Source organism: Triturus cristatus, chromosome 3_1 (genome assembly GCF_964204655.1).
Source record: "Triturus cristatus chromosome 3_1, aTriCri1.1, whole genome shotgun sequence".
NCBI lineage: Eukaryota > Metazoa > Chordata > Amphibia > Caudata > Salamandridae > Triturus > Triturus cristatus.
In genome coordinates, this window is record NC_140583.1 from 891,734,447 (window position 1) to 891,759,114 (window position 24,668).

Sequence of the window (24,668 nt, forward strand, 5' to 3'; positions counted from 1 at the left end):
TTTCTTGATTTAGTAGACATTCTGCTTAGGCAGAAAACCCTGCAACATTAAAGTGCAAACGTGCCTGTCCTAAAATTTTATAAGAATAAATTGCCGAGTGCTAAAGTGCTAGGTGGCGGTCATGGACTGTTCGCTAGCGGAGAATTTCCAGATATTAGTGAACTTTTTCGTTGCCCCAACTCTTTTGGCGTAAGCCTCTTCAAACCTTCTTGTCTTTTGCATTTTGTTCACCCATTTTGAGTAAGATGGTATATCCTCTGACCTCCAATTTTGGAGGATTAGGGAACGGGCTACTAAGGAACAGATCGCCGTGTATGTCTCTTCGGCTTTGGACAAGTCAGATCTTTTTATGGAAATGCCAAATACAGCCACCTCGGCTTTGGGATCAAGTGTCTTATCGATGGCCTGGCTCATTGAAGAAAAGATCTTACACCAAAATATTTCGAGCTTCGGGAATGTAAAAAGTATATGAAGCCAATCGCCCCCGTCTCGAAGCTGGCAACTAAAGCATTTATTTTCTACTCCCGGGAAGCATTTATTAAGAGCTTTTGGGGTGAAATAGGCCAGCCAACGAGATAAAAAGGACATCCTTTTAAAATTGGCTGCTCTGAGGGCCTTACTTCCTAACGTATGAGTTACTTACCTTCGGTAATGATGTATCTGGTAGAGACGATTCTAGCCGCAGATTCCTTCACGTAGAATTATCCCCAGGTGTGAGACTGGATCTGGAAAACTTTTTGCCAGCATCCCTGCGCGCCGGCATCACGTGACTCCACCCAGGCGTCAACCGCGCATATGACGTCAGCGAGGTCACATAAGTCCCACCCCGGCGCGCCTACGTCAGTTTTCTTCGGAGAACCTTTCCGTGCCACAACGCAGAGTCAGCAGACAAAACTGTGAGAGTATAGGAACAGTGTGCGAAAGAGCAACAAAAGGGAATGGTGAGGAACAACACCATAAAGAGAAGCACCCGGCACTGCAGTACCCAAAGGCAGGGAAAGAATAAAGAACAGGGCAGCAACCCTGCCAGTACAGAGACAGCCCCTCCCCTGAGACAAGGGACATATGTAAAAATGTCACATTAACATGCAATAGGACTACGACCCCAACCAAAGACAAGGAAGGGGAACCAGTCGGGGACACACAGGGAATGACAAAAACTCCAAGACATCCCCATCACAGAGTGTGACAACCCCCAACAGGAACAAGGGCAGAGGCACAGCCAAAAGACCCCAACCTCAAGGGTCGCAAAGAGCCAGAAGTACCAACAAACCTATCCTCCCATGTGACACAGGGAGGAAAAGGGAAAGAGTATACTCATAGAAGACACAGCCACCCACAGGGAAGCGAGTGCAAAAGGCCAAATCACAAGCCCTCGCAGAACGGTGAGGAAGGGCGGGCCGTGAAGGAATCTGCGGCTTGAATCGTCTCTACCAGATACATCGTTACCGAAGGTAAGTAACTCGTACATCTGATAGAGACTACTAGCCGCAGATTCCTTCAAGTAGAATAGATACCCTAGCCATATCCAAAAGGAAGGAAGGTCTGCGAGAGGACCCCACACACCGTAGCAGGACAGAGGACCGCCCGGGAGCTGAGTCCAAAACAGGACGAGGAGCCCCGTACCCCAGGCAAGGGGAAACGAAGTGAAGAAGATAGCCAGTCCCCACTCAGCAGAGGAAACAAGGCAAGGCGTAAAGAGGCCAAACACCCCACGCCCACGTGAAGCAACAAAACCTCTGCCCAAGGCCAAGGCAAGGAATGGAGCACCGAAGGAGAAGAGCAACCTAGAGACTCCAAGGAGAAGAGGAAGAGCAAAGGCAATCCCAGACAGGATGGCGCCGAAGGAGAAGAGCAGCCTAGAGACTCCAAGGAGAAGAGGCAGAGCAAAGGCAATCCCAGACAGGATGGCGCCGGCAGCAAGAAGCAGGCAGAAGCCGAAAAGGGGAACTCAAGTTCACCCAGGAAGAATCGTCCAATACCCCGCAGGGGCAAACTGCGCCCGCAAGAGGGTCCAGAAGTCAGGGACCACCCCCCCCCACCGGGAGAAGAGGTAAAGCCGAGTGCAAGGCCCACTGGAAACAGCGGAGAAGGCAGGATGACATTCCCACTAAAGCCCCAAAAAGGCACAACAGTGCAGAAAGAACAAGATGGCGCCACTCGCAAGTTCCGCCAGACACCAGGGACACCACAGAACGAACACTCAAAGCAAGAAGGCGAAGAAGAAGGTTGCATCCGCAACATACCATAACGCAACATACCATAACGCCACGAAGAGCAGAAGTCCGCAGGCGACCACAACTCCCCAGCACATACCAGGGCTACATAACAGCCAACCCTGCCCCACATGGGGCATGTCAGATCCCAAGACATGGGAACCTCTTAGGAAGAAACTTCCAAAGCAGAGGACAACAAAAAAGACCTGCGGCAAAAAAAACCACAGGAGGCCTATCAAGCAGCCAGAGGGGAACACAGAAGGCCCAATCTCAGGCCCAACATGGTGTGAAAAACCCAAAGGAAAAACACACAGTCAAAAAGGGCTGGCCAGCAGCCAACAGAACCACAACCTCAGCCAGATAACCAGAGCGACCCGCCCCAATGGAAGAACAGCTCCAAGAACCAGTGCAACACGCAGGTCACTGAGGAGGAGAAGAAGGAGGGGGAGGAGGAGGAGGAGGAGGAGGAGGAAGCCCCGCCAAGAACCTCTGGATGGCTGAGTCCGCAGGGGCATGGAACAAAAGAGCACCATCGACGGGAAGGTCCACAAGCCGTTCTCGAACATTCTCCGGGAGCACACTGTCCCGAAGCCAAGCATGACGATGAAGGGCAACCGAAGAAGCCATGGCACGCCCCAACACCTCCGAGATGTCCAGAGCGGAGCGAAGGATAAACGCCGTCAGCTCCTGACCATCCAAGACGTGATGTCTCAAATCCACACAAGCACCCTCCTGAGAAGTGGCAGACATAAGGGACTCCGCCGAGTCCCACAAGCAAGAAGTGGCCCAAGCCAAAACACACAAGGGCCCGCAGAGCCGCACTGGTTGAGGCAAACATATTGCGCCCCCCAGAGTCCAGCTAGCGGGCCTCCTGGGAAGGGGGAGACAATAGCAGCGTCAAAGCAGGAAAGGCAGACTGCAAAAGGGGGCCTCTGGTCGAAGGGTGAAGAGAAAGGCACACCGGATCACGTGGTGACGGATGGTGGCGGTGCAGAAGGTGCTGGGGCACCGGGTCCCCCGTGGCGGGACGGACCCAAGTCCCCAAGAGAGAAGAGTGGAGTGAACCCTCGAAGGGAAGCAACAGTTCCCTACCACCTGGAGAAGCTCCAGAAGATGATCTGCGGGAAAATGGGTAGCTGGATCACCCATGCGCAAAATTCCCACAGCCATGGAAACAGCACCTGCGAAAGCCGCACCCGCCTCCGTAGGGCCCCTCGGAGGAGAAAGCAGCTCCTCGTTAGGTGACGGCTGCAAGCTAAGGCGGCCATCCCCCAAGCCAACCGGAGGAGGGACTGGCCAAGGCCGAAAGGAAGGAAGATGGACCGAAGAGTGGGGGACTTGCGGCTCCTCCGGCGAAGACCGCGGTCGTGGAGACGGCGAGAAGCCGCATTTAGACGTCATCGGGGAAAAAGCCATGACACGGCGGCCCGTCTCCGGCGAGGATGACACCAGCAACTGGTGAACCTCTGGAGAAGAGGAGGCATCCGAAGACGAGCCCAAGACCCGACGTCGGCCCGGCGCTGAAGAGTCCGCAGCCTGAGGCAGGACACCGTCGCCAACCGGCGCCGGAGGAGACGCCGGGGCGACCTCCGACACAGCACCCGGCGCAGGAGACCGGAGCTGGACCGGAGCCTTGGTGGCAAAGGGACGGCACCGGAACAGCACCGACCTGACCTCCGATGAGGCAGCCACCTGCGCGGAGGGACGAGAAGACCCCCGCCAGCCGCGACTCGTGACAGGGCGAGATTGGCCTTCCACCGACCCCTGTGGCGCTGCCAGGGCCAGTAGCTGCTGGCGCCGTAGCAGCATCACCTCGGCCTCGGACAAGGTCACCGCCTGCCCCAAGGACTGAGAAGGGCTCGGGGGTGCTACCAGAGCCCCGGCGACCCGAGCGACACCACAGGGACTCCCGTGGAAGTTTGCGGCAAAGCAGAGGTGCTGTGGTCTGAAGGAGGGACACCCGAAGGACTGCACTCCAACAGCACCACATCCTCCGAGCCTGGATCCGAACCAGTCGGCGCCGGGGCCAGAGCCGCCGGCGACGCCGCGGAGGTCCCCGCACACTGCAAGGGTTCCGCCGACATCCCAGGAGGGGAAGGAGGCGGAGGAGAAGCCAGCGAGGTCTGCAAAGCCGCCGCATATGTCTCCATCTGGGCTCTGGTTGCCCCCACGCTGGGAAACGGCAGATAAGGGGACGACACGTGGGGCCGCACCACCCGCAGAGAGCCCACGCCCCTAACAGGCTGGAACCCGACCCTGGGGGACAAACTGGGACACTTACCCAGAGGTGAGCGGTGCACCTGGGAGAAGTTGGCAAGGGAAGCTGCGGGTCCGAGAACCCTCCTCAGGGGCCGGCCGAGACGACGACGCCGACCTGGACACCCAAGCCGACAGAAGTTTCATCCGGCGCTCACGCCGGGACTTCGGCTTCATCTGCTGGCACGCCTCACAATCAGTGGAGTAGTGATGCTCCCCCAGACACAGCATACAGATGGGTTGAGGATCTGTCGCCGACATGAGGCGGCCACACGACAAACAAGTTTTAAAGCCCGAAGGCATTCACACACTGTTCCCACACACGCAGCAATAGCAGAAGGGAAAGGCCTAAACAGGCTCAGAGCACAAACCGGATCCGCGTTGCACGCGGAAAAGGAAAACCCTGACGTAGGCGCGCCGGGGTTGGACTTATGTGACCTCGCTGACGTCATTTGAGCGGTTGACGCCTGGGCGGAGTCGCGTGATGCCGTCCCCCTGGCACACAGGGATGCTGGGCAAAAAGTTTTCTGGATCCAGTCTCACGCCTGGGGATAATTCTACGTGAAGGACTCTGCGGCTAGTAGTCTCTATCAGATTGGGCAATCTGCTCCCACTCCTGCCTCGAGAAGGAACAATTAGTTTTGCAGGTTATATTGGCCAGAACTTCTTCAGCCAAAGGAGACTCTTCACCCTTTCTCAGTAAGGTATACCAATTTCCCACTCCTTTTAATTTGGCTTCATAAATGGCGTTGGCCTGAGCTGGTGGTATCCCACGTCAACAGGTTATATTCATTTATAAAGTTTAAAATCTGCAGATATTCCAAAAAACCCGTTTTTAATCGATTATCAGATCTATCTAAGACCTCTTGCCAGGTGATGAGTTTCCATGAGGTAAGGAAAAGACCCAATTCTCCTAGACCACAGTCCTTCCATCTTTTGAGCTTACTGGAATGGATTTGAAGCCCAAAGATCTTACACTCCTCTAATTTCAAATAATGAAAGCCAACAAACCCAACCTGTTTAAAAAAGGACTGTAGTCTATCGGAAAAATCCCGGATAGTCTTGTATCGGGTCTTTTTTGGTAATTTAGCTGTTTTAAAAAAAGTAGGAACTTGTGATCTTGACTCCTGTATCATTCTATCATAAAAAAACATATCCAACAGACCATTGGGATGCAATAAACGTGCTGAGAGATCCAGGATCGCTGCCATGTAGTAAGTGCAAATATTTGGTAGTGCTAGACCCCCTTGAGTGGTTCCCAACTGTAATATAGGCAGCTTAACCCTGGAAGCTTTCCTATTCCGAGCAAAATCCCTGATCATTGACTCAATCTCTTTAAAGAAATGGGAATTAATCTTTAGTGGTACATTTATAAAAATAAAAACCAATAGGTGAAGTATAGACATTTTAATAGGTGCTACGCGGCCAATCAAAGTTAATGGTAGAAGAATCCATCTATCGAGCAAAATTTTAATGTTATTACGCATCGCTAAATAATTCAAACTAAATAATTGTTCAAATTGATTGGAGACATAAATACCCAAGTATCTAATAGGTTCTGCTTTTAGGGCTTGGGATTTTAAGTTTAAGGGTAAAAAATTACAATCCACATTCAGTGCTAAAACCTCAGTTTTGTTTTGATTTATTTTATATCCACCAATCAATCTGAATTGACTGAATTCGTGTCGGGCCTGATCAAGATTTAATTTGTCAGGTCGCAGATAAAAAATTATATCGTCAGCGAATAATTTTATTTTAGCCATTCCTTCTATTGGTGGATTAATTTCAGGGTTTCCACGAATTCTTATTGCTAGCGGCTCGATAAAAAAGGTAAACAGGATGGGGGACATCGGACAGCCTTGTCTGGTACCTCGGTTTATATTAATTGCCCCTATCGTATTGGCATTAACTACCACCCGGGCTTGGGCACCTTGATAGATGTTATTCAGCATCTTGATTATCTGGGCAGGAAAGCCAAATTTTTGCATGCCGAGGAAAAGTGCATCCCAGTTTACCAGGTCGAATGCCTTTTTGGCATCGAACATTGTAACTAGAGTTGGAATTTTATTATTTGTAGCACAATCCAGGGCCTGGATTAAAAAACCGGTATTTGAGGACATAGACCTCCCTGCCACAAAACCAGACTGATCGGGTGGATTAAAGCCTGGGCAATCGGGGTAAAGCGTTGGGCCCATATTTTCATTAGAATCTTGAAATCAGCGTTAAGGAGGCTAATCGGCCTATAAGAGTTAACATCCTTATGGTTCTTTCCTTTTTTGACAAAACTAATGATGATAGACTCCTTAAAGCTAGGAGGAACAATGCCTCCCAATCTAACAACATTAAATAATTTCGCCAAAAAAGGAATCAATTCTTTAGAAAAGATTTTATAAAATTCAATTGGGAGCCCATCTGCTCCACAGGCCTTCGCCCCTGCTATTGATTTCACCGTATCTAAGATTTCTGCGACCACAATTTCGCACTCAAGTTGATCAGCTAACGGGCCGTGTAAGACAGGAAGGTTTACTTCATCAAAATATTTGTGAATAAGATCTAACCCTACCTCGTATTTTGTAGAGTAGAGGTCCACAAAAACTTGAGCTATATCATCTTTGTCTTTAGTGATATTTTGGGTCTTTGGATCAATCATTTCTGATATTAAGGCTTTCTCCTGTTTAATTTTTGTTTGCCCTGCAAGCATTTTTCCCACCATTTGACTCTCCTCATATACTTGTTGTTGGAAGGTTTTGGAGCTATTAATTTCTTCAATTAAAAAACGTTCTTTTAAAGCTAAATTTGCCCTTTCTAGCTGAGAGGCAGCATCTCCCCACCCCTGGGGCAGAGAATCTCTCAAGCTCAATAGCATAGTTTACAGCCTGTTGGAGTTGGTTAATCTTATCCCGCCATTTTCTTGACTGAGCGCGCAATCATCTGTCCCCGAATGGCTGCCTTAAACCCACCCCAGACCGGAAAAAATTATGCTGTATCTTCATTTATGCTAAAAAACTCCAATATCCACTTTTTGGTTTGAGCCACCCAGTTAGGATCTTGCAGGAGTAGACGATCCATCTGCCACCTGGATTGAGTCTTGGTTCCCCCTTCAATTTATAACTCTATTGTAATAAGGGAATGATCTGAAAATGTGTTGGCCCCTATAGTGGTGACTAACACCTTAAGAGATCGTGATATAAGGAAGAAATCGATCCGGGAGGTCGTGTGAAATTGATTAGAATGGCAGGTAAATTTCGCAGCAGTAGGGTTAGATTTACGCCATTGGTCAACCAGTAGATGTTCCTGCTTTAAGGCCTCCAGCATTTTCTTTGTTTGGGGTTTCAGTTCTTTTTTCTTTTTATTGGAGGTGTCTTTTTTCAGATCTTGAATAAAGTTGAAGTATCCACCCAAAATTATTTTTCCCGGGGCCCCCCTAAGTAACTTCTTGATCTTTAGTAGGGTTGTGGTATCATCGACTGTCAGGCCGTAGTAGTTTATAAAGTTTAATCCCATTTAATTTGGCCTCAACCCAAAGCCACCGCTCCAGGGGATCTCTCCGAATTTGACCAAATTCCTAAGGCAGACTACGGCAAAAATACTTAGCAACTCCTCTTTTGGCCAGTCCAGCTGAAGCAAAGAAAGCGTGCAAGAAAAACCTGGGAAGATATAACTTAGGAAGATTAGTTTTTAAATGGGTTTCCTGAAAATATAGTACCTGGGGCGAGGAAGACACTAGCCACCTTATTAACGCTCCATATTTTGATTTGTTTGGTATCCCATTAACATTGATGGGAATAGTGCGGCACAGTGCGGCACGTACAAGTCATTTTTGCCCTAATTCCAATGAGTAAGAGTCAACAAAAAAGACCGAAATAGGAACACTTAAACATTCCCATTTTCTTAAAAAGCTTTTGCTTTAATGCCCCTGCACCTGCCATTTTTACTGCTATTCTCTTTTGACCCCCTCCCCTACCCCTCTCAGCCCACCACTCGGGAGAGGTGTACCACCATGCTCTCCCCCGCTACTTTTGAGGATGCCATGAATCTGCACCCAGAGTGACCCACCCCCCCCCCCCCCCGCCCCCGGCAAAGGGATGCTATAGACAACCTGGCTAAGAAATAAGAAAAACAGTAATACGTTCATTGGTTCATTCTGAGCCCAAGATTTCTTTAAGATCCTATGCCTCTTCTAAGTTCTAAAAGAAGAAAAAAAAAAGAAAAACCATCAAAACGTCAATAAGTAGAAAAAGCATTCATAAGTCCATTGATTCATTGTGGACCCGAAATTTCCTTGAGAAGATCCTGTGCATCTTCTAAGTTAGCAAACATATGGAATTTCCCCTTAACAAGAGCACGCAGTTTCGACTGTTGGGCAATTGACGCCTGCGCGCCTTGGGCTTTAAACAAAAAAAGCAGCTTGACAAACTCTTTGGGTCTCCGAGCCGCAGCTGCAGACATATCAGGGAAAATTCTGCAGTTGGAGGTTTCATTAACCGGGAATTGCCTTTGTTGTATGGCTTTGGCCAGGATCCTCTCCTTTATGCAATAGTCTGCGAAGTTGACTAAGATGGTGAGGGGACCGCTCATGCTTGGCAGAGGATGGAATGGAACTCTGTGGGCCCTGGTGATTGTAAGATCCCCGCTGAACTCGGGTGAGGACTTTTTCCTTAATGAAGGATTCCACCCATTGCAGTGTCTGGGCGCCTTCCATTCTCTCGGGAACTCCCACTATACGCAAGTTGGAACGGCGTGAGTGATTTTCTAGCTCCTCAAGCTTATTTTCTAGCGAACTCCTGTCTTTAGTAACTTCGCGTACTTTAGTAAGCAATCCGGTCATCTGGTCCTCCAGCTGAGAGATCCTGGACTCTGCTTCCTGGATTTTAACTGGAAGACAAGCCACTGCGTCTTCAATCTTTCCTAGGCGGAGATGAAAAGAAGCAATTTCATTTTCCTGAGACGTCTTCATGTCTCTTATTTCATCAAGGATGAGATTGAGCAGTGTTTTGATGTCTAATTGTTTGGTGGAGATTGTTTCTGCTGGATCATCTATTAAAGTTTCTACAGAATCTGAGGCTGAATCGGAAGCTGGAAATTGTGGAGTGTCTGATACCTTCTGATCCTTCTGGCTATAAATCAATTGTCATGTTTTTGAGGTCCTTAGCTTCTGGGTTGGAACCTTTTGCTGTTTTTGCAGTTCCTGAGGCCCTGGAGAGAGTGCCGGGTTGCTACCAATCAGTCTGATTCTGGACCGGCTGGGAAAATAACTGCAGCACAGATTTTGCAGCAGGCGAAGGGGCTGGATTCGAGGAATTAGCATTCAATTCTTGTATCATGGAGGTTGAAGCTGGAGAGTTTTGGGCGTGTGGAGGCGCTGAAGAGGCGGAGGAGGTAACAGGCGAGGATAATGAACTAAGATCTAGTGGAAACTGGCATGGGCTCGCAAGATCAACAACCACCGTCTGAGATGAGTTAGGCTGGGGAGGGACTGACTGTAATAGCTTTTTCATAAAGAGGGGAAACTCCATAACACTCTTTCCCTCCTCTTTACTACTTTCGGCAGTTGCTGAGTTATCCACTTTTGACTTGCCCGTCTCACCGGTCTCCATTGTAGGTACCGTGGAGGAGGTTCTGACTCCCTGGCATGTTCCGGTGAGCTCTTCCACAGGTTCATCTTCTGAGCTCTCAAAGCTGGAATTATGGCCAGGGCGGTTTCCCAAAAGTCCTGCTCTTCCTGCCCCAGAAGACAACGCCTTTGCCTGTGCCTGTGCCAGGCGGGTCTTAGCCTTTAGGCCAGTCACTGAGTCGACTTTAGAGACTAGATTGTTTTGTTTATTATGTCTCCCCATAATCAAGTCCTGCAGAGGAGTGCAAGCGGTGGATACAATAACACTACTTGGACCAGGGCTTCTCCCCTTCCTATGATGAGTTGTAGCTGCTGCTTACTCCTTTAAATTTACTTTTAACACCTCACCTCAACTCTTAACCTCCCAGCCTCCTCACCTCTCTATCCTTCTGCCCGTCGTCTTCTTCTTCTTCTCCAACCTGCCTGCCTAGCACGGTGGAATATGTCAGCCTTAGCCTCCTCCTCGCACACCACATCCGCCCAAAAAAAACAGCACTGAATCCGCTTTTCGGCAGTTCAAAGTCAGGTAAGACCGTCACAGCGCTTTGCCGCTGGCCGCGGATTTTGTGTGGATTTCATGCGAAACTGTGAATATCAGAGGTGTTTGCTCCTGCAGTTTTGCCGAACTTTCCCCCGGCCAAAGATTCCGCATCCAAATCCTTCTGTCCCTTCTGCCGCGCAAGGACGGCTAAGCTGCGATATCCTCAGCCGCTGCGAACGTCAGAACTGCTGAGACGAACCGCCATTGCCGTCGGGGGGCGTGGTCACCTACGGCTACTCAGAGGCGTGGTTCTCCGTCATAGCCTCTCTCCGGCAGAGTGCCTGGATTGGTTGTGGATACACATCTTTGCCCTCATCAAGATACAAGAAACGTAAATAGAATGAATCAAGGAAACAATCATTTGCAAGTTGTCTGTCTTGGCATGCATAATATTCCCTAATTTGTTGACTGTTTTCAGATCTATGATCTAGCAAAATCATCCTCATATCTTGAGCAAAAGGAATAGGACAGAGAGTGACATTAGACAGTTAATCCCACTCACACATGCTGTACATGGGTGCACACATGATCATGTGTAACCAGCTCAAAGCTTCTTATTTGGGTTGTGCAGCAGGGGACCTTTTTTGATAAGGCGGGTACTGAAGTTAGCACTCATAACCATTTTTACCAGAGCGTACAGTGAGTGAGACACCTAGAGTTAGATGTGATAACAACCTATTTTTCACAGGTTTGAGCTTTGAAAGTTCCTTTAAAGCTTTACATGGTCTTGTGAGACAATATCAAGGACAGAACCCAATGAGGGTTCCATGTGGTCGAATTGACTATCTTGTACCCCAGTCAACACTTTTTGCAGACTTGAAGAAAGCTCCAGGAGGCAAAAGCCTGTATGGCTACATTTAATAAGTGGTGGTATTTAACAAGGCTTAGTCTTTGCTAGATATTTTCTCCTGGTTTATCCCACTGGATTCCATAAATATAGAGCTGTTTTCTCTCAGTTTAAATTTTTCTGTAAAATGAAAGTTTCAAGAGTAGGTGGTATTCACGTGGAATTTTCAGAAAAGACCGCATACAGTCTTGACCTTCTTGGATAAAGTTGTTGGGGGTTTCCTTCATTGGAAGGAAACCACAAAGTCCCTGCCAGCAATCTAGTCAAGTGGGAATTCTTCCTGTTGACAGAAGGCTATCTTTGTTGCAGGATATTCTCAATTTCAATGTGTTCTGAACCTGAGAATATAAGTTTCAATGAAGGATCCATAAGTTCACAGCAGATTATGGACATTTTTTAAACGTCTGCCAAAAAATTCCAGGTGCCCCAAACTCCAACCTCACGATTGCCACATTTAGAGTTGGGAGAACTGCAGGGATTCCGCCATGAGAGCATCATCCAGCTCCATCTCTGTAAACCCTTGACCTGATAGATGGTCTGCCACTGGACCTCCAGGTCATGATAGATCATCTTGTCTAATTTAGGGTGGGGGGATTTTCACTGTTCCGTCTACCTGTCTGGGACGTCCACGTGGACCTATTCTCTAAAATCTGTCACTCACTTCTTCCTTCCCTTTCTAGAATATAATGTACATCTTGCCTTTCATGAGTGCCCTGTGACAATAAGACTTCCCCAAGTCACTTCCAGAAAAGAAGTCAAAAGTTCTGGATTTTTTTAACAGTTATATTGAGTGCTCTATAAAGCTCCAATCCTTACTGTTACTCTGCCCATAAAATCCATAAACCGAGACGAGTGAGCTATGAGAAAAAAACACGTTCCTTTCTTACCATCGCACCTGAAGGAAATGAGTTTTCAAACCAAATTTCAACTTGCAGACCATGTTAGAATTGCACTTTATTGTGCATTTAAAATGCTGTAGAAATGTTTTCCCATAGAAAATGACATACATTAAAAATGTGCTTGTTTTAAACATACAAAAGAATCACTATAGAATGCATATCTTGGCACGTATTAAAATGGGCTTGCGTTGTAATGTGTAGGAATGTATTAGAACACATTTGCTAAAAGAATAACTTAGTAAACACACGTAGGGAAATGTGCTTGCTTAACTGTATATGGGAATAACGTAAAGAATGTTGTTTTGTACCTAGCTATCATACTTAAATGTGCCCGTTTACTTAGGCCCAAGCCTATTCCTTTCGACTCTTGCTCATAAGCTAAATAGACATTTATTAGGACATTTTGCCTAGTGCCAGCATCCTGTTAGAGATTGTGCGGAGTTCAATATTGTGTTTCCTTAGCTTCATCACGCCATATTAGATCTTCTTACAGAACAATGAGCCTGCTGGGAATTCATAATGAATAGACTAATAGAATGAACAATAATATAGATATATTTTATATGTGCTTAGCTAAAACATTATTGATATATGTTTCAGCCTCTGACTAGCCATTGTATTCACATTAGACACAGAGAGCAGCTTTAGCTTAGGTAAGAAGGTTCCCATAAGAACTTTCCTCCATGTTTCTAGTAAATGGCTACAGTGTTTAACTATATACCAGCGTGAATGTTTAACTTGGGAATCAGAAGAAAAAGCAACTGATATTGACGACAGCATCAGATGAGTGGTTTCCACTTGATGAGCATATTAGACAATTACTAAAGTTTTGTTATGATGTTGTGTGATTTATATATTAATGAGTGTTCTTAACTTGTTAGGTTAGAGACGACCCATCATTCTTACTCTGAGACTCTCTTGGAGAAGACCCTTTATCCTTACCCTTCGTTGCCGACAGCTATTGCTAAATGTGACTTTAATCCTATACCGTAGTTCCCTGATCAATGCTACTGCAATGATCAATCCTCATTCACTGATATTCTGATGGTTGCTCCTGCAGCTGTGGGGAACTCAGCTGAGTTTCCAGAACGACTCTTCATGGGTAGTTCTATCTATGCTCCGAAATCTCGCTCTTTTTTGCCACAGGAACTCTTCATGGGTTTCTCTGAGTAGGGTAGATTAGTCTCTTAGCTAGTTTAGTGACAATCCCCTCGGTGTCGATATATGCTGTAACTAATCAACCTTGTATTCGTTATTTCTGTAAACTTCATTAACTTGAATAAAGATGACAAAACCATACTAATCCTTTAAGATAAATAAAGGTTTTGAAAACGTATCCAACCTTTCATCATTGACTGAGCATTAAAGACCTAACATTTGATGATCTATGCGTGGTTTGTATTTTCATTCCAGCTCTATTCGAAACAGAGTGGCAAAGGTCCAATAATTACCTGTTAAGCACCATCAGGATTCCAAAGGATGAAATCTGTAAGTTGGGGTGGTTAGTCTTAAATACCATTGGCTAATCCTATTAAGCGCTAACAGTTTTTCTAAAGTTGTGCATTATTTTACAGTGATATCCAGTGCTCTATAAAGCCCCGACGCTTACTGTCACTCCGCTCACAAAAATAACATAAACCCAGACGAGTGAGCTAACACATTCCTTTCCTCCCATCACACCAAAGCTACCACAAGGCACCATAGGGAGTTTGGCTGGAAGTGCCGCCTGGCTGAAATGAAACTGAGCAGAAGCACTCTGAACAGGTTTCTGGTAAGGGCAGTCTTATCGTCTGTAACTCCACCCTCTCACCCTTCCTTTTGTCTTCAATCAGGGCATGTAATTGCTACAGTACTTTACCAATGGCTGAGAAAAATATCAAAACGTTGCACTCCGACATCTAACAAACAAAAACAGAGATTCAAATACAATTTTTCATTTTGGTGTTGAATAATTACTAGCGAGGTTTTGATTTAAAAAGTGCCCATTATGCACAACAAATTGCTGATTGACAGGCATTGCAGAAAGTGCACTGAGCAGCACCTCCTGTTCCAAGCAGCATTGCTCTTATAGCATTATTTAACATTAAAGAGGAATTTATATTAGGCAAGCGGCCCTTGCACACAATACATACATGCCGTCCTCATGGGACACACAATTATTGCTAATATAACAACAAAACGAAAACACAACTATAGCATAAAGACCCCTGTCAGGCCCTCATTACAAATGCCCGATAGTTCCAATGGGGCCAGTAATGGAAATTACAGGCCCCTATGAAGTTAAAAGTTTAGCGTGAACATTGTATATCCAGGGTATTTAAGGGAGATTGTATCTGTTGAAAGCAGATGCTGTTTCCAGACAAAATACCCCAGAAAATGGAGATATCAACCACAGGAGTCCAATTTGTGCATGTGGTTCTCCAAATGATCCCTCTTCCCTGGAACGTCTGGGACTCCCAGTATCTGCAATTCCCAGGAGGAGAGGATCAATATATCAAGGAGACACTCTCAAAATTAGGGCCCCAGTCTGTTCAATTCTGAAAAATTCGTGCAGAGGCTTGAAAATCGAAACCTTTATCTTCTATAAAGTTATAACACATGCATGTTATTCATATTTTTACAGACTATTCCATATTGTAATCGCCCGGAAACTGTATCATATGAGGATCTACGGTACCTGGTTGCAAGAAGAGTATTTATTTTCAAATTCCGTTTGGTTTTCATCAATGGAAAGATGATAACCTTTTCTTCTGATACTGTCTTCGGACTCTGATTTGTAGAACTTCTCATTGTCCCCCTTCTCTTCTCCATCAGACTGTTCTTTTTGCTTTCTTTTCTTTCTTCTGTTTCTTCTTTCTTTCGCACTTTTTGTGCTCAGTTTCGACCGCTCGGAAGAAGTCTCAGAAAGTCGTTCTAACTCCCCATCCTGAAGGAAGTCTCTTGACTCAGCTGATGCTTCTGCTGCTGCTGCAGCTGCAAGTGCCTGCAACGTCATAGGATGGAACATTTTTTAGAATTAACAGCACTGCAGAAGGCTAATGACTTTTTTGTTCAAAGTGGGGCATCAGGTGCTAGGAAGTTAAAAGGTTTAAGGCAGGGCTTTGTAAGAAAATGTATTTGAGATAGGAATGTTTTCTAACATTGGACTCTTTCTGACTTCTCCTACCAATTTTAAACATTTTGAGGCCTCAAAAAGACGAAATATATCAAATCTTGACTAACATGAACTGCTTTAAACATCTTTACACTTTCTTTGTGGAGGTATGCTATTACCAATGGTGACGCAGTTTCACTATTATATATTTGAACTTAAAAAAATGTTAACCTGAAACGCGCATTGCCATTACTGATATGTATGCACATGTTATTTCACACTTAGAATTAGACAAAAAGGTGATTTATATGTTCAACTATAGATAGGGTATAGGCATATTAACATTGACAAAAGGTCGGCCAAGGCGCCTAACTCTATTTTGGAAAGTAAATGTTGCAGTTCTGCTTGTTGTGCCTAATCTGTTTTTGCTACAGACACAAAACCACCTGTGTTCTCATTTAAAATGGCTTTCTTTTACCTTACTGTATGAAGGTTATATTTGCCAATACTGATTAGTTTAACAAGGTTTCTCAGCAACTGCATAGGATGGCAGGCAGAGGAGATGAATACTCCTTTGTGTGATATTGTGAAGGCCGAGGCGATGGAAAGAATTTGGCATTGTCTTATTGGTGAGAAGTAGGCTAACATCAAGTACAGTGGTAACACTGTTTTTTGATTGGTTCTTACTGGGTGGGAACCTGTCAAATGTATCACTTGGATGAAATCTAATATTAAACTGTATTAAGCTTGTTAGTTAGCTATAACACTTGCCCTTGTCCACCTTTGCAGGTGGACATCCCTTTTCCCTCTCTTGAGATCCAATGCATATTATTTTATTGCTCCCAGAGTACTATTGAAAGCAAGCATATTAATTCTCATTCTAACAGGACCCTTCATCCTGTTCTTCTTTCAATGCTATATTTGCTGACACATGTTGCTTCTAAATTTCCAGATTTACCCACAACCATGGCTTAATATTAGGGAGTTTCCCTTTAGAGAAATTGAATTTAACTTATTTTTCATATGTTGTCTTTAATAACGTGTACTTGAATTTGCCAATTTTAATTACCTGGATTATATGCATACATGACATATGTGAATATTAATTTATGCTTAATTATTCTGATTGGAGATTGTAACTTTACTAATTTGCTAATAAATCTTCATGGTTTGCAAACATACTCCTCTGTCATTATTGCGAAGCAAAATCTGCTGCTTCACTGTCATTGAAATGTTATTAAATCTGTGATTTCAGCCTCAGTTGGGAAAAAAAGGTTCAGCCTATTGGATACAGCTGAGTTTTTAGTTTCCACCAACTTTGCATAGTGCAATTATCATCCTTATCTATCCAGCTATCACCAACATACCATTTGCGTGTAAAGATTTGGATTTACTTTAATGTTTCTACATTGGGGATAATCAAAATAACTCTCATTATTTTGTGTGTTGACCCTCAAATTGTCAAGAGAAAACATTTTCTATGCTTTTTGTAACATAAAGAGCACTGCCACCCTTTCCTGAGCAGAGCAGTTATATGAGTTTTAAGTAACTTAAAGAAACAAATATAGTTGCTGTCTTCATAAGTCTCTATATATGCATGAAATGTATTGCTTAGTTAGAATGCATCCATCTGGATAAATGCATATTAAAGTCAATGACAACAAAATTCCAAGATGAACACTTAAGACCACTGACCACCCATTAATAATTGATAAAATGTGCACTTGACTCACAAAAGTTTTTCCATCCAGTGTAGGTTTCATTGTCATTTAACCAAACATATTTCATCTTTTCAAAACCACCTCAATGAAAGACAGTACTTCACTTGAGAACATGTTACAGAGAGTGTCGTAACAAAGAATAGGACAACCTTTTGAGTTTTTAGCCTTGGCTAAAACTCCCTATGGTTTCTATTAGAAACAAATAATTTTACAGGGATCATAAGTCTATGCGTGCAGGTGACCCAAACTTTAGAATTGTGTCTATTCTAACACTTAATCATTTTCAAAGTTCAAAGAGAGTCTATTAATGATATTGTCAAAAGAACAAACTTACACAGGCAGCCTGACACACAAAAAACAATAGTAAATTACCATTCAAACAAGACAGGCATACACTAAGGTATGCTTATGTTATGGTCCAGATGAGAGGTTTTGAAAACGTGTAACAATCTCCAATTCGGTAATTCGATCACCTGAAGATGCTGGTCCTGATGAACAATGGCCTTTTCACACTGCGATGTACTATGATTTTTAAACTGCCATCAAATCACATACAATCACATTAAGAGGCTGCAATTTTACTTTAATGTTAAAACTTTTGATAGCTTTAAGAAATTGTTCTATGTTCGAATTTAAAAACACTGAAATACCAGTGCTTATTTGTTTAATTCACATGTTGTAACCAATGGCAATATCTGGAACACACAGAAAAAGCACCCAACTAAAAAGCACTCATGAAAGCTTAGGCCTCACCCAACAAGAAAATGGACCTACCCACATCGCTGGACACCTACTGGACCGTATTTCATAATCTTCAACAAGATCTGGGTTAAAAAGCCCACACCAGCCCCTGGCAAAGACCAGGCCCTCATCAAGTACAGCATCCCAGACCAGGTTCAATGCACATGCACCACCACCATAGCAGCCCATTGACACTGGAACAGCATTACTGACAAGGACTGGAAAACCGCTCTCCGCATCCACTGTGCCGAACCCAACAACAGCCTCCCCAAACCCATCAAGAATTTCAACAATTGGATCACCTCTTGCACTGGCTCCCTGTCCCACCGCCCTCCCCCCCCAAACATCGCAATACAAGATTTAGACTACAGGCCAGTTCATACACGGTGAAACACAGACTGATGAAACACCACTGCAAACAACTGTAGCACAAATAGAGAGTAAGCTAAGGCAATGCACGCAGGAGCATGTTCAAATCCGCCCTGAGACTCTACCTCAAAATGAACTGGAATAAATAAATGTGCTGCTCTGGTGACTTCATTAATGCCAGCAGAAGCAAATAAATTTCGCCATTGTGAAAGTTTTCACCTCAGCAGGGGATGCCTCCAACTAGAATACTACCTCACAGGACCTCTCCAACAATATTTCTCAATTAGTCAGACCCGAAAGTCCTCGCCAAACTTATTCAAAGAACCAATGCTAACCACATGGCCCATTATCATCCCAGAAGAAATCATCACCACCATGAAGTCCATGATATGTTACGTTCTGTTATATGTATTTGTAAAGTGCACTATGACCCACAAGGGTATCCTGATGATGAGTAGATGTGTGTGCCTTGCCCTGCCTATGTTAGGTTGGATAATTGAAAAACCAGGTCTTCAGCTTCTTGTGGTACTCAAGAAGAGAGAAGGAATCTCTGATTTGGAGTGGGAGGCCATTCCATGCCTTAGGGTCAATATAAGAGAATGCCTGTCCTCTTGATCCGGTTTTGTGTATGCATGACGTGTGTGAGTCCTGCAGAGCGGAGGTGCCTGATGGTTGGTGGAAGGAGCTGCAACTGTTCAGGTAGGTGGGGCTTGCGTTGTGCAGTGCCTTGAATGCATGTGTTTGGAGTCCAACCACTCACAGGTCCCATCAGACCCCTGCCCCCACCACACCAATTACAGAGGACTGCAACCCATGGGTGCCATGCTCAGACCCATTCTAAATGCCTACACATCTTCTGTGACCTTCCCAGATGCTTAGAAAACACACAACTGTCCCCCCTTTGCTGAAAAAACACCCTGCTCTAACCACAGATCGATCTCCCTGCTAAACTTCCTGGCGAAAGTTTTAGAGAAAATCATCAACAGACACCTCACTGAATACCTCAATGATTACCAACTCCTTGACACCACTCATTCTGGCTTCGAATCTAACTACAACATACCCTCATTGCTGCCACATATGACATCTGCATGACTTTGGATAGAGGAGAATCGGCAGCCCTCATCCTCCATGACCTCTCCAAGCAGTTGACGCAGCATCCAACCCCATCCTCATCCAACGTTAGCACAACATTGGAATTGAAGAACATGTGCTCTGATGGATCTGTTCCCGACTAGAAGGACCCAGTCAGTCAGCATGGCACTGTACACCTCGGACGCCCACAACATCCTCTGCCTAGTTCCACATGGATCCTGACTGGGCCCGGCCCTCTTTAACACATACATGGTCCCTCTGCCCAGCATTATATGCTCTCACACTGCCAACATCCTCTCCTATACTGATGACACACATCTCTTTCTCTCCCCCCACACACAAAACACCCACAAACAGGAGCAAGTTTAACGCCTGCAAGACTGAAATCACCCTGGATTGTGATCTCTCGGGAAGAGCACTTCATTATAGTACTCCACATGGTGGCTACCAGAGCAAGGATAGACATTCAAATCCATCACCAACATCAAGAACCCTGAGATCATCATCAACAGCAAACTTGACATGACCTCCCAAGTCAATTTGGTCACTGCCTTATGATTTCATACCCTGAAGATGCTGAGAAAGATTTTCAAATGGCTCCCAATCAGCATCCGGAAAACTGACCTGCATGCCTTCATCACAAGCAAGCTGGACCATGGGAACAACATTTATGCCAGTATCTTAACAAAAAAATTACCAGAGGGTTGCACACCATTCAGAACTTGGTGGCCAGAATCACTCTCAACGTCTCAGACAGTACTCACATCACACCACACCTGGAGGAGCTTTGCTGGCTCCCAATACACGAACTAGCACAATTCAAACTCCTCATCCACTTTTTCAAGGCATTTCATAACAATGGCCCAGTATACCACAACAATAGAATCTACTTTCACAAACCTTTCATTCACCTCTGCTCGTCTGAACTCCTATTTGCACATATCCCACACAAATGGAAAACCAGCTAAAGCTGTCGAGCCATCACCTACATTGCTCCTAAAAGCATGGAAAGACCTTCAGCTACACATAAGAGCCTTCTCTTCACTCCTTGAAATCACTCTACAAATCTGCATAACACAACAACATAAGTAATACCTGTGTCACCTGAAGAGAGACTAGTGGCAGTTGTCAATCCTTTTTTATGACATAGAATTTGGCACAACTGAAGCAACACTTTTAATTTGAGACTCTGCAGACTCGTTTCAATCTACTGCTTGCAAGTTCAAATGTCCTCTGGAACAATGTGTGGATTTTTATGACAACCCTTAAGTAGCTCCCTCTGTTCTGCTTTACCTCTACTGTACTTTGCCAATGTGCAGCTTGCCCTATATTAGCTACAGCCCAGTGGCCGCCTGTTAGAACTGGGATCTCCGGTTGGCCAGAGCCTGCACCCTAGTCCAAGTAGGGACCACCGATTCCGACAAGGTAGCTTGGCACGAGGTGGGTAGGCATGCACGAGGCTATGTGTGAAGTAGTTGCGCAGCACAACCCCACACTAACACAGTAAAACACACACAATAAGGGGACAGCACTCCAGTTTCATTTAGAAGAACAAGTATCTTTATCTACTTCTTGTCAGGGCTGAAATCGCAAAGTTCTCACAGTATGCAGAGTAAAAGGTTTGTGTATCCTCAGCTCAATTACCGGCAACAATCTTTCTGCAGTTAGACCATATAGGTGACAATTCTTAGGCAGATAGACAAGATAGGTAACAATCCTTATGCAGGTAGGCAACATAGGTAACCATTCTTATACAGATAGGCAAGATAGATACAAATTCTTATGCAGATAGGTAAGATAGGCAATCATTCCTAAGCAGGGATTCCACACAGTTCCAAAGAAGACATTTCAGCAGGGGTGGGGGTGCATTTCCCAGGCCGTTTTACATGCATCTGGCTAACTTCCCCCGATATTCAGGCCCCAGGAGTTAGCGTGGGCCCCAGATCTCCACGACTCACCAACTCTGTCCCTGTGGGGAATTCAGGCCCCACAGCTTCGCCGGCTCCGGCCTGCACAGGACGCCCCCTTCCCAGTCAGCCTGCTTCTCAATTCACTCGGGGCGTTGACTGGAGAAGGCGGAATGCCTCATGGCCATGCCCGGGGCTCTCTCCGCTTGCCGGAAATCGGTCGGTGGAATCCCGGGGCTCCCTCACGCCTCGGAGCCCCTCTCGCGAGTGCCTAGTGCGAGCCCCGGACCTCCAGGTTGGTTCCTGGTCCCAAGAGACAATCAGGGTGCGGCTTCCCTGGGGACGCGGCCGATGACGCGGCTGGCGCCCCGGTTGCCAGGCGACGCTTCTTCTTCTCGCGCCTAAACTCAGCGCGGTCTCGGCAGCAACCGCGGCGGCCCTTACTTCGATTCCGGGGCCGCGGCGGTGATCGGGCTCCCGGTAGCGCTCTGCTGGTTCAGCGCTCGTCGGAGGTTTCCCGGTCAGCGGCGGTGAGTCCCCCACACCTAGCGCTTCTTCTCTCTCAGCGCGGTGGGCCGCGGCGGTGATCTTGGGCATAGGGCGCTCTCTACCACAGTGCTGGGTAGCAACCTCAGGTCCTGGGCAAGCAGCGCTTCGCTGACCCAGCGCTTGGGACCACTGGCCGGATTTGGGTTACACAGCACTTCGCTAGCACAGTGCTGGGGATCACTTGCAAAACTTGGGTTACACAGCGCTTCACAGTAAATTAAGGGGCCCCAGACAGCAACGGCACTCTCAGGTTCACAGCGTTCCGCGGTCACAGCGCTGGCGGTGGGTTTCAGGTGTCAAGCGCGTCCCAGTCACAGCGCTGATAATGGATATCAGGTGTCAGTTGTAGGGGAAGGGAATATGGCAGTCCTGGAGCCGGCACCCTGGAGACGGTATTCATGGTTCCTCTCTCGCAGGGCAAGGTCAGCAGGCAGGCAGGGTAACTCATCTAACTTGGGGCAGCAGTCCCTAGGTCCAGTCAGCCTCAGTAGTGTAGCAATCCCCCTAGCTCAGCAGCCTTCACTCCAGCGGAGGGTCCCCAGGTCCAGTGGTGTAACTGGCTTATCAGGTTTCCTCCTTTACTTTTATACCCCTAGATCAGGTGACCCTTCAAAAAGGCGGCAAGTTCTGGCGGCAACGTGGGGGGATTGGAAGGTTCTAGAGGAATCTGGGGACTCTGTGGTGTCTGCCTATGGTGACAAGAGGCGGGACGGTCAAGGTTACAGTAGCATTAAGTCCCAGCCTTTTCCCAACTACTAGTGCACAGATAGGACAGTGGCCTCACCGAAGTAGCAGGGGCCTGTGGCAACCATGTTGTTAGAGGAGAGCACCTGCACCTCAGCACTGTTCAGCAGCAGTAAGGCGCCCAGAGTCCTATGTCCAACAAAAAATGGCAGTCCATAACGAGGCAAATAGGGACATTTTTTTAGGGGAAGACCACGCTAGGGCTGACAGGTATAACACCGCCAAAGCATTTTCTGGTTCCAGCCACAGTTCTAACCACAGTCGAAACACACCAACAAATCAAACATACAGGAGATCTACACTGCAGTTCAGCAAACACCAACTTAAGCCTGTATCTGCCTTTGACATCAATTATATATAGTACAAAAGGAGAGGGAGAGGAAAAGGTCACCATGGTGACAAGTTACTCCTCATTTCTTCATTTTAATTCCTTTTTCGCTTTCCTGCAGGTCCACACAAGCATAGTGCAAGATGCTAGTGACAATATAGTCAATAGCAGTCAACATTAAGTCCTTTGGTGCTCATGGCAGAATGGTTCCATCATGAGCACCAGTGCTCGTGTGCTCATGACGGAACCTTTGCGTCAGGCACATACAAGCACAAAATCCCTCTCATGCAAACAGCACAGGGATTTTGTTTTTTAAATTTTTGCCTCTGTAGGTGAGGAAGAGCTTCCCCAACCTCCCGAGGCATTTTTTTATATTCAATGCAATGACGATTGCGCACATGGCGAGCTGACATCATTACATTGAAAATAAAAATGGAAACATAGTTTCAGTTTCACTGTTTCAGTGCTCATCAGGCTATCTCTTACCCTGAGCACCAAAACACACTGAAGAGGAATCATTGGAAAGGGGAGAATCTCCCCTTTCCAATGAAACCCCTCCCTAGTGGGTCCCTGCTTGGGGATTGCCGCAGGAGGGTGATACCCAAGCAGGGTTCCCCCCACTAGACACCATGGAGGGGGGGGGAGTGGCTCCTAAGGCAAGGGCCTTTGCTCCCTTCATTCTAAATGGGCGCATTGAGCTTTCTGCCCCTCATGCCAATGCTCCCACCACCCCCCTAAAAAATGGCAATGTTTTTCTGCCCCCCCCCCCCCCCCCCCCAGGAGGCAGATGGGGGCAATAGCACTTGACCTGCCCCCCAGGGGGGACAGAAAGCTCACTAGGCACCAGCTGAACAAAATCTAATTTCTCTCAAATTTCTGTGTGGAAAAGTTGTGGGATCACCAGACTGACACAAATTTCATACCAACCCGCGTTCCCCCAGGTCTCCCAATAAAAATGGTACCTCACTTGTGAGGGTGGGCCAATTACCTGCGACAGGCAAGGGCCTACAACGTATTGTGGAGACATCAAAATTTTCTATCACAAAACTACCTGGCTTTGCAAGGGGGCAAATGCCTTTTTAGTACTGTGCCCAGAAGGTGCCTCCTTGCAAATCCAGGTTGTTTTGTGATAGATAGAGGATATCTGTGGTTTTGGTCCCGGGCTCGGTGGCCATCTAGGGAAACTTACCAATCCCAGACATTTCTGAAAAGTAGACACCCAGGGGAGTCCAGGAAGGTGTGGCTTTCTCACATGTCTGTGTGGGAAAGTTGTAGGATCACCGGGCTGACACAAATTTCCTCCCACCTAACATTCCCCAAGGATTCCTGATAAAACAGATACCTCACTTGTGTGGGTGGGCCAAGTACCCGCAGCAGGGAAGGGCCCAAAACATATTGTGGAGACATCAAAATTACGTATCACAAAATGACCAGGTTATGCAAAGGGGCCAACTGCATTTTCAGTCCTGCACTTCATGGCCATCTAGGGAAACCTACCAAATCTAGACATTTTTTTAAAACTAGACACCCGGGGTAGTTCAGGGAGGTATGGCTTGTGTGGATCCCCCAATGTTTTCCTACCCAGAATCCCCAGCGGAGAAGGTGGGAAAGGCCTAGCAGTGAAGGGGTTAAAGTAGAACTGGTCACAAACATGACTCTATTCTGGGGACGCTGCAACACTTACACACAGGAGCCTAAACAGGAGCCATTGCCTCTTTTCTTGCGGATGAGCCACACTGATGTAAGG

The 24,668-nt window shown here is 46.3% G+C and overlaps 1 protein-coding gene across 1 annotated transcript in view; it reads right to left on the bottom strand.

Moving 5' to 3' along the window:
- Window positions 1-24,668, bottom strand: part of LOC146861242 (sodium channel protein type 2 subunit alpha-like) — a 784,117-nt gene that overhangs the window by 463,522 nt on the left and 295,927 nt on the right. Inside the window, exon 11 of the mRNA XM_085645402.1 lies at window positions 15,051-15,356. Within this exon, the coding sequence (XP_085501528.1) occupies window positions 15,051-15,356 (306 nt within the window). The remainder of the gene's footprint in view (window positions 1-15,050; window positions 15,357-24,668) is intronic.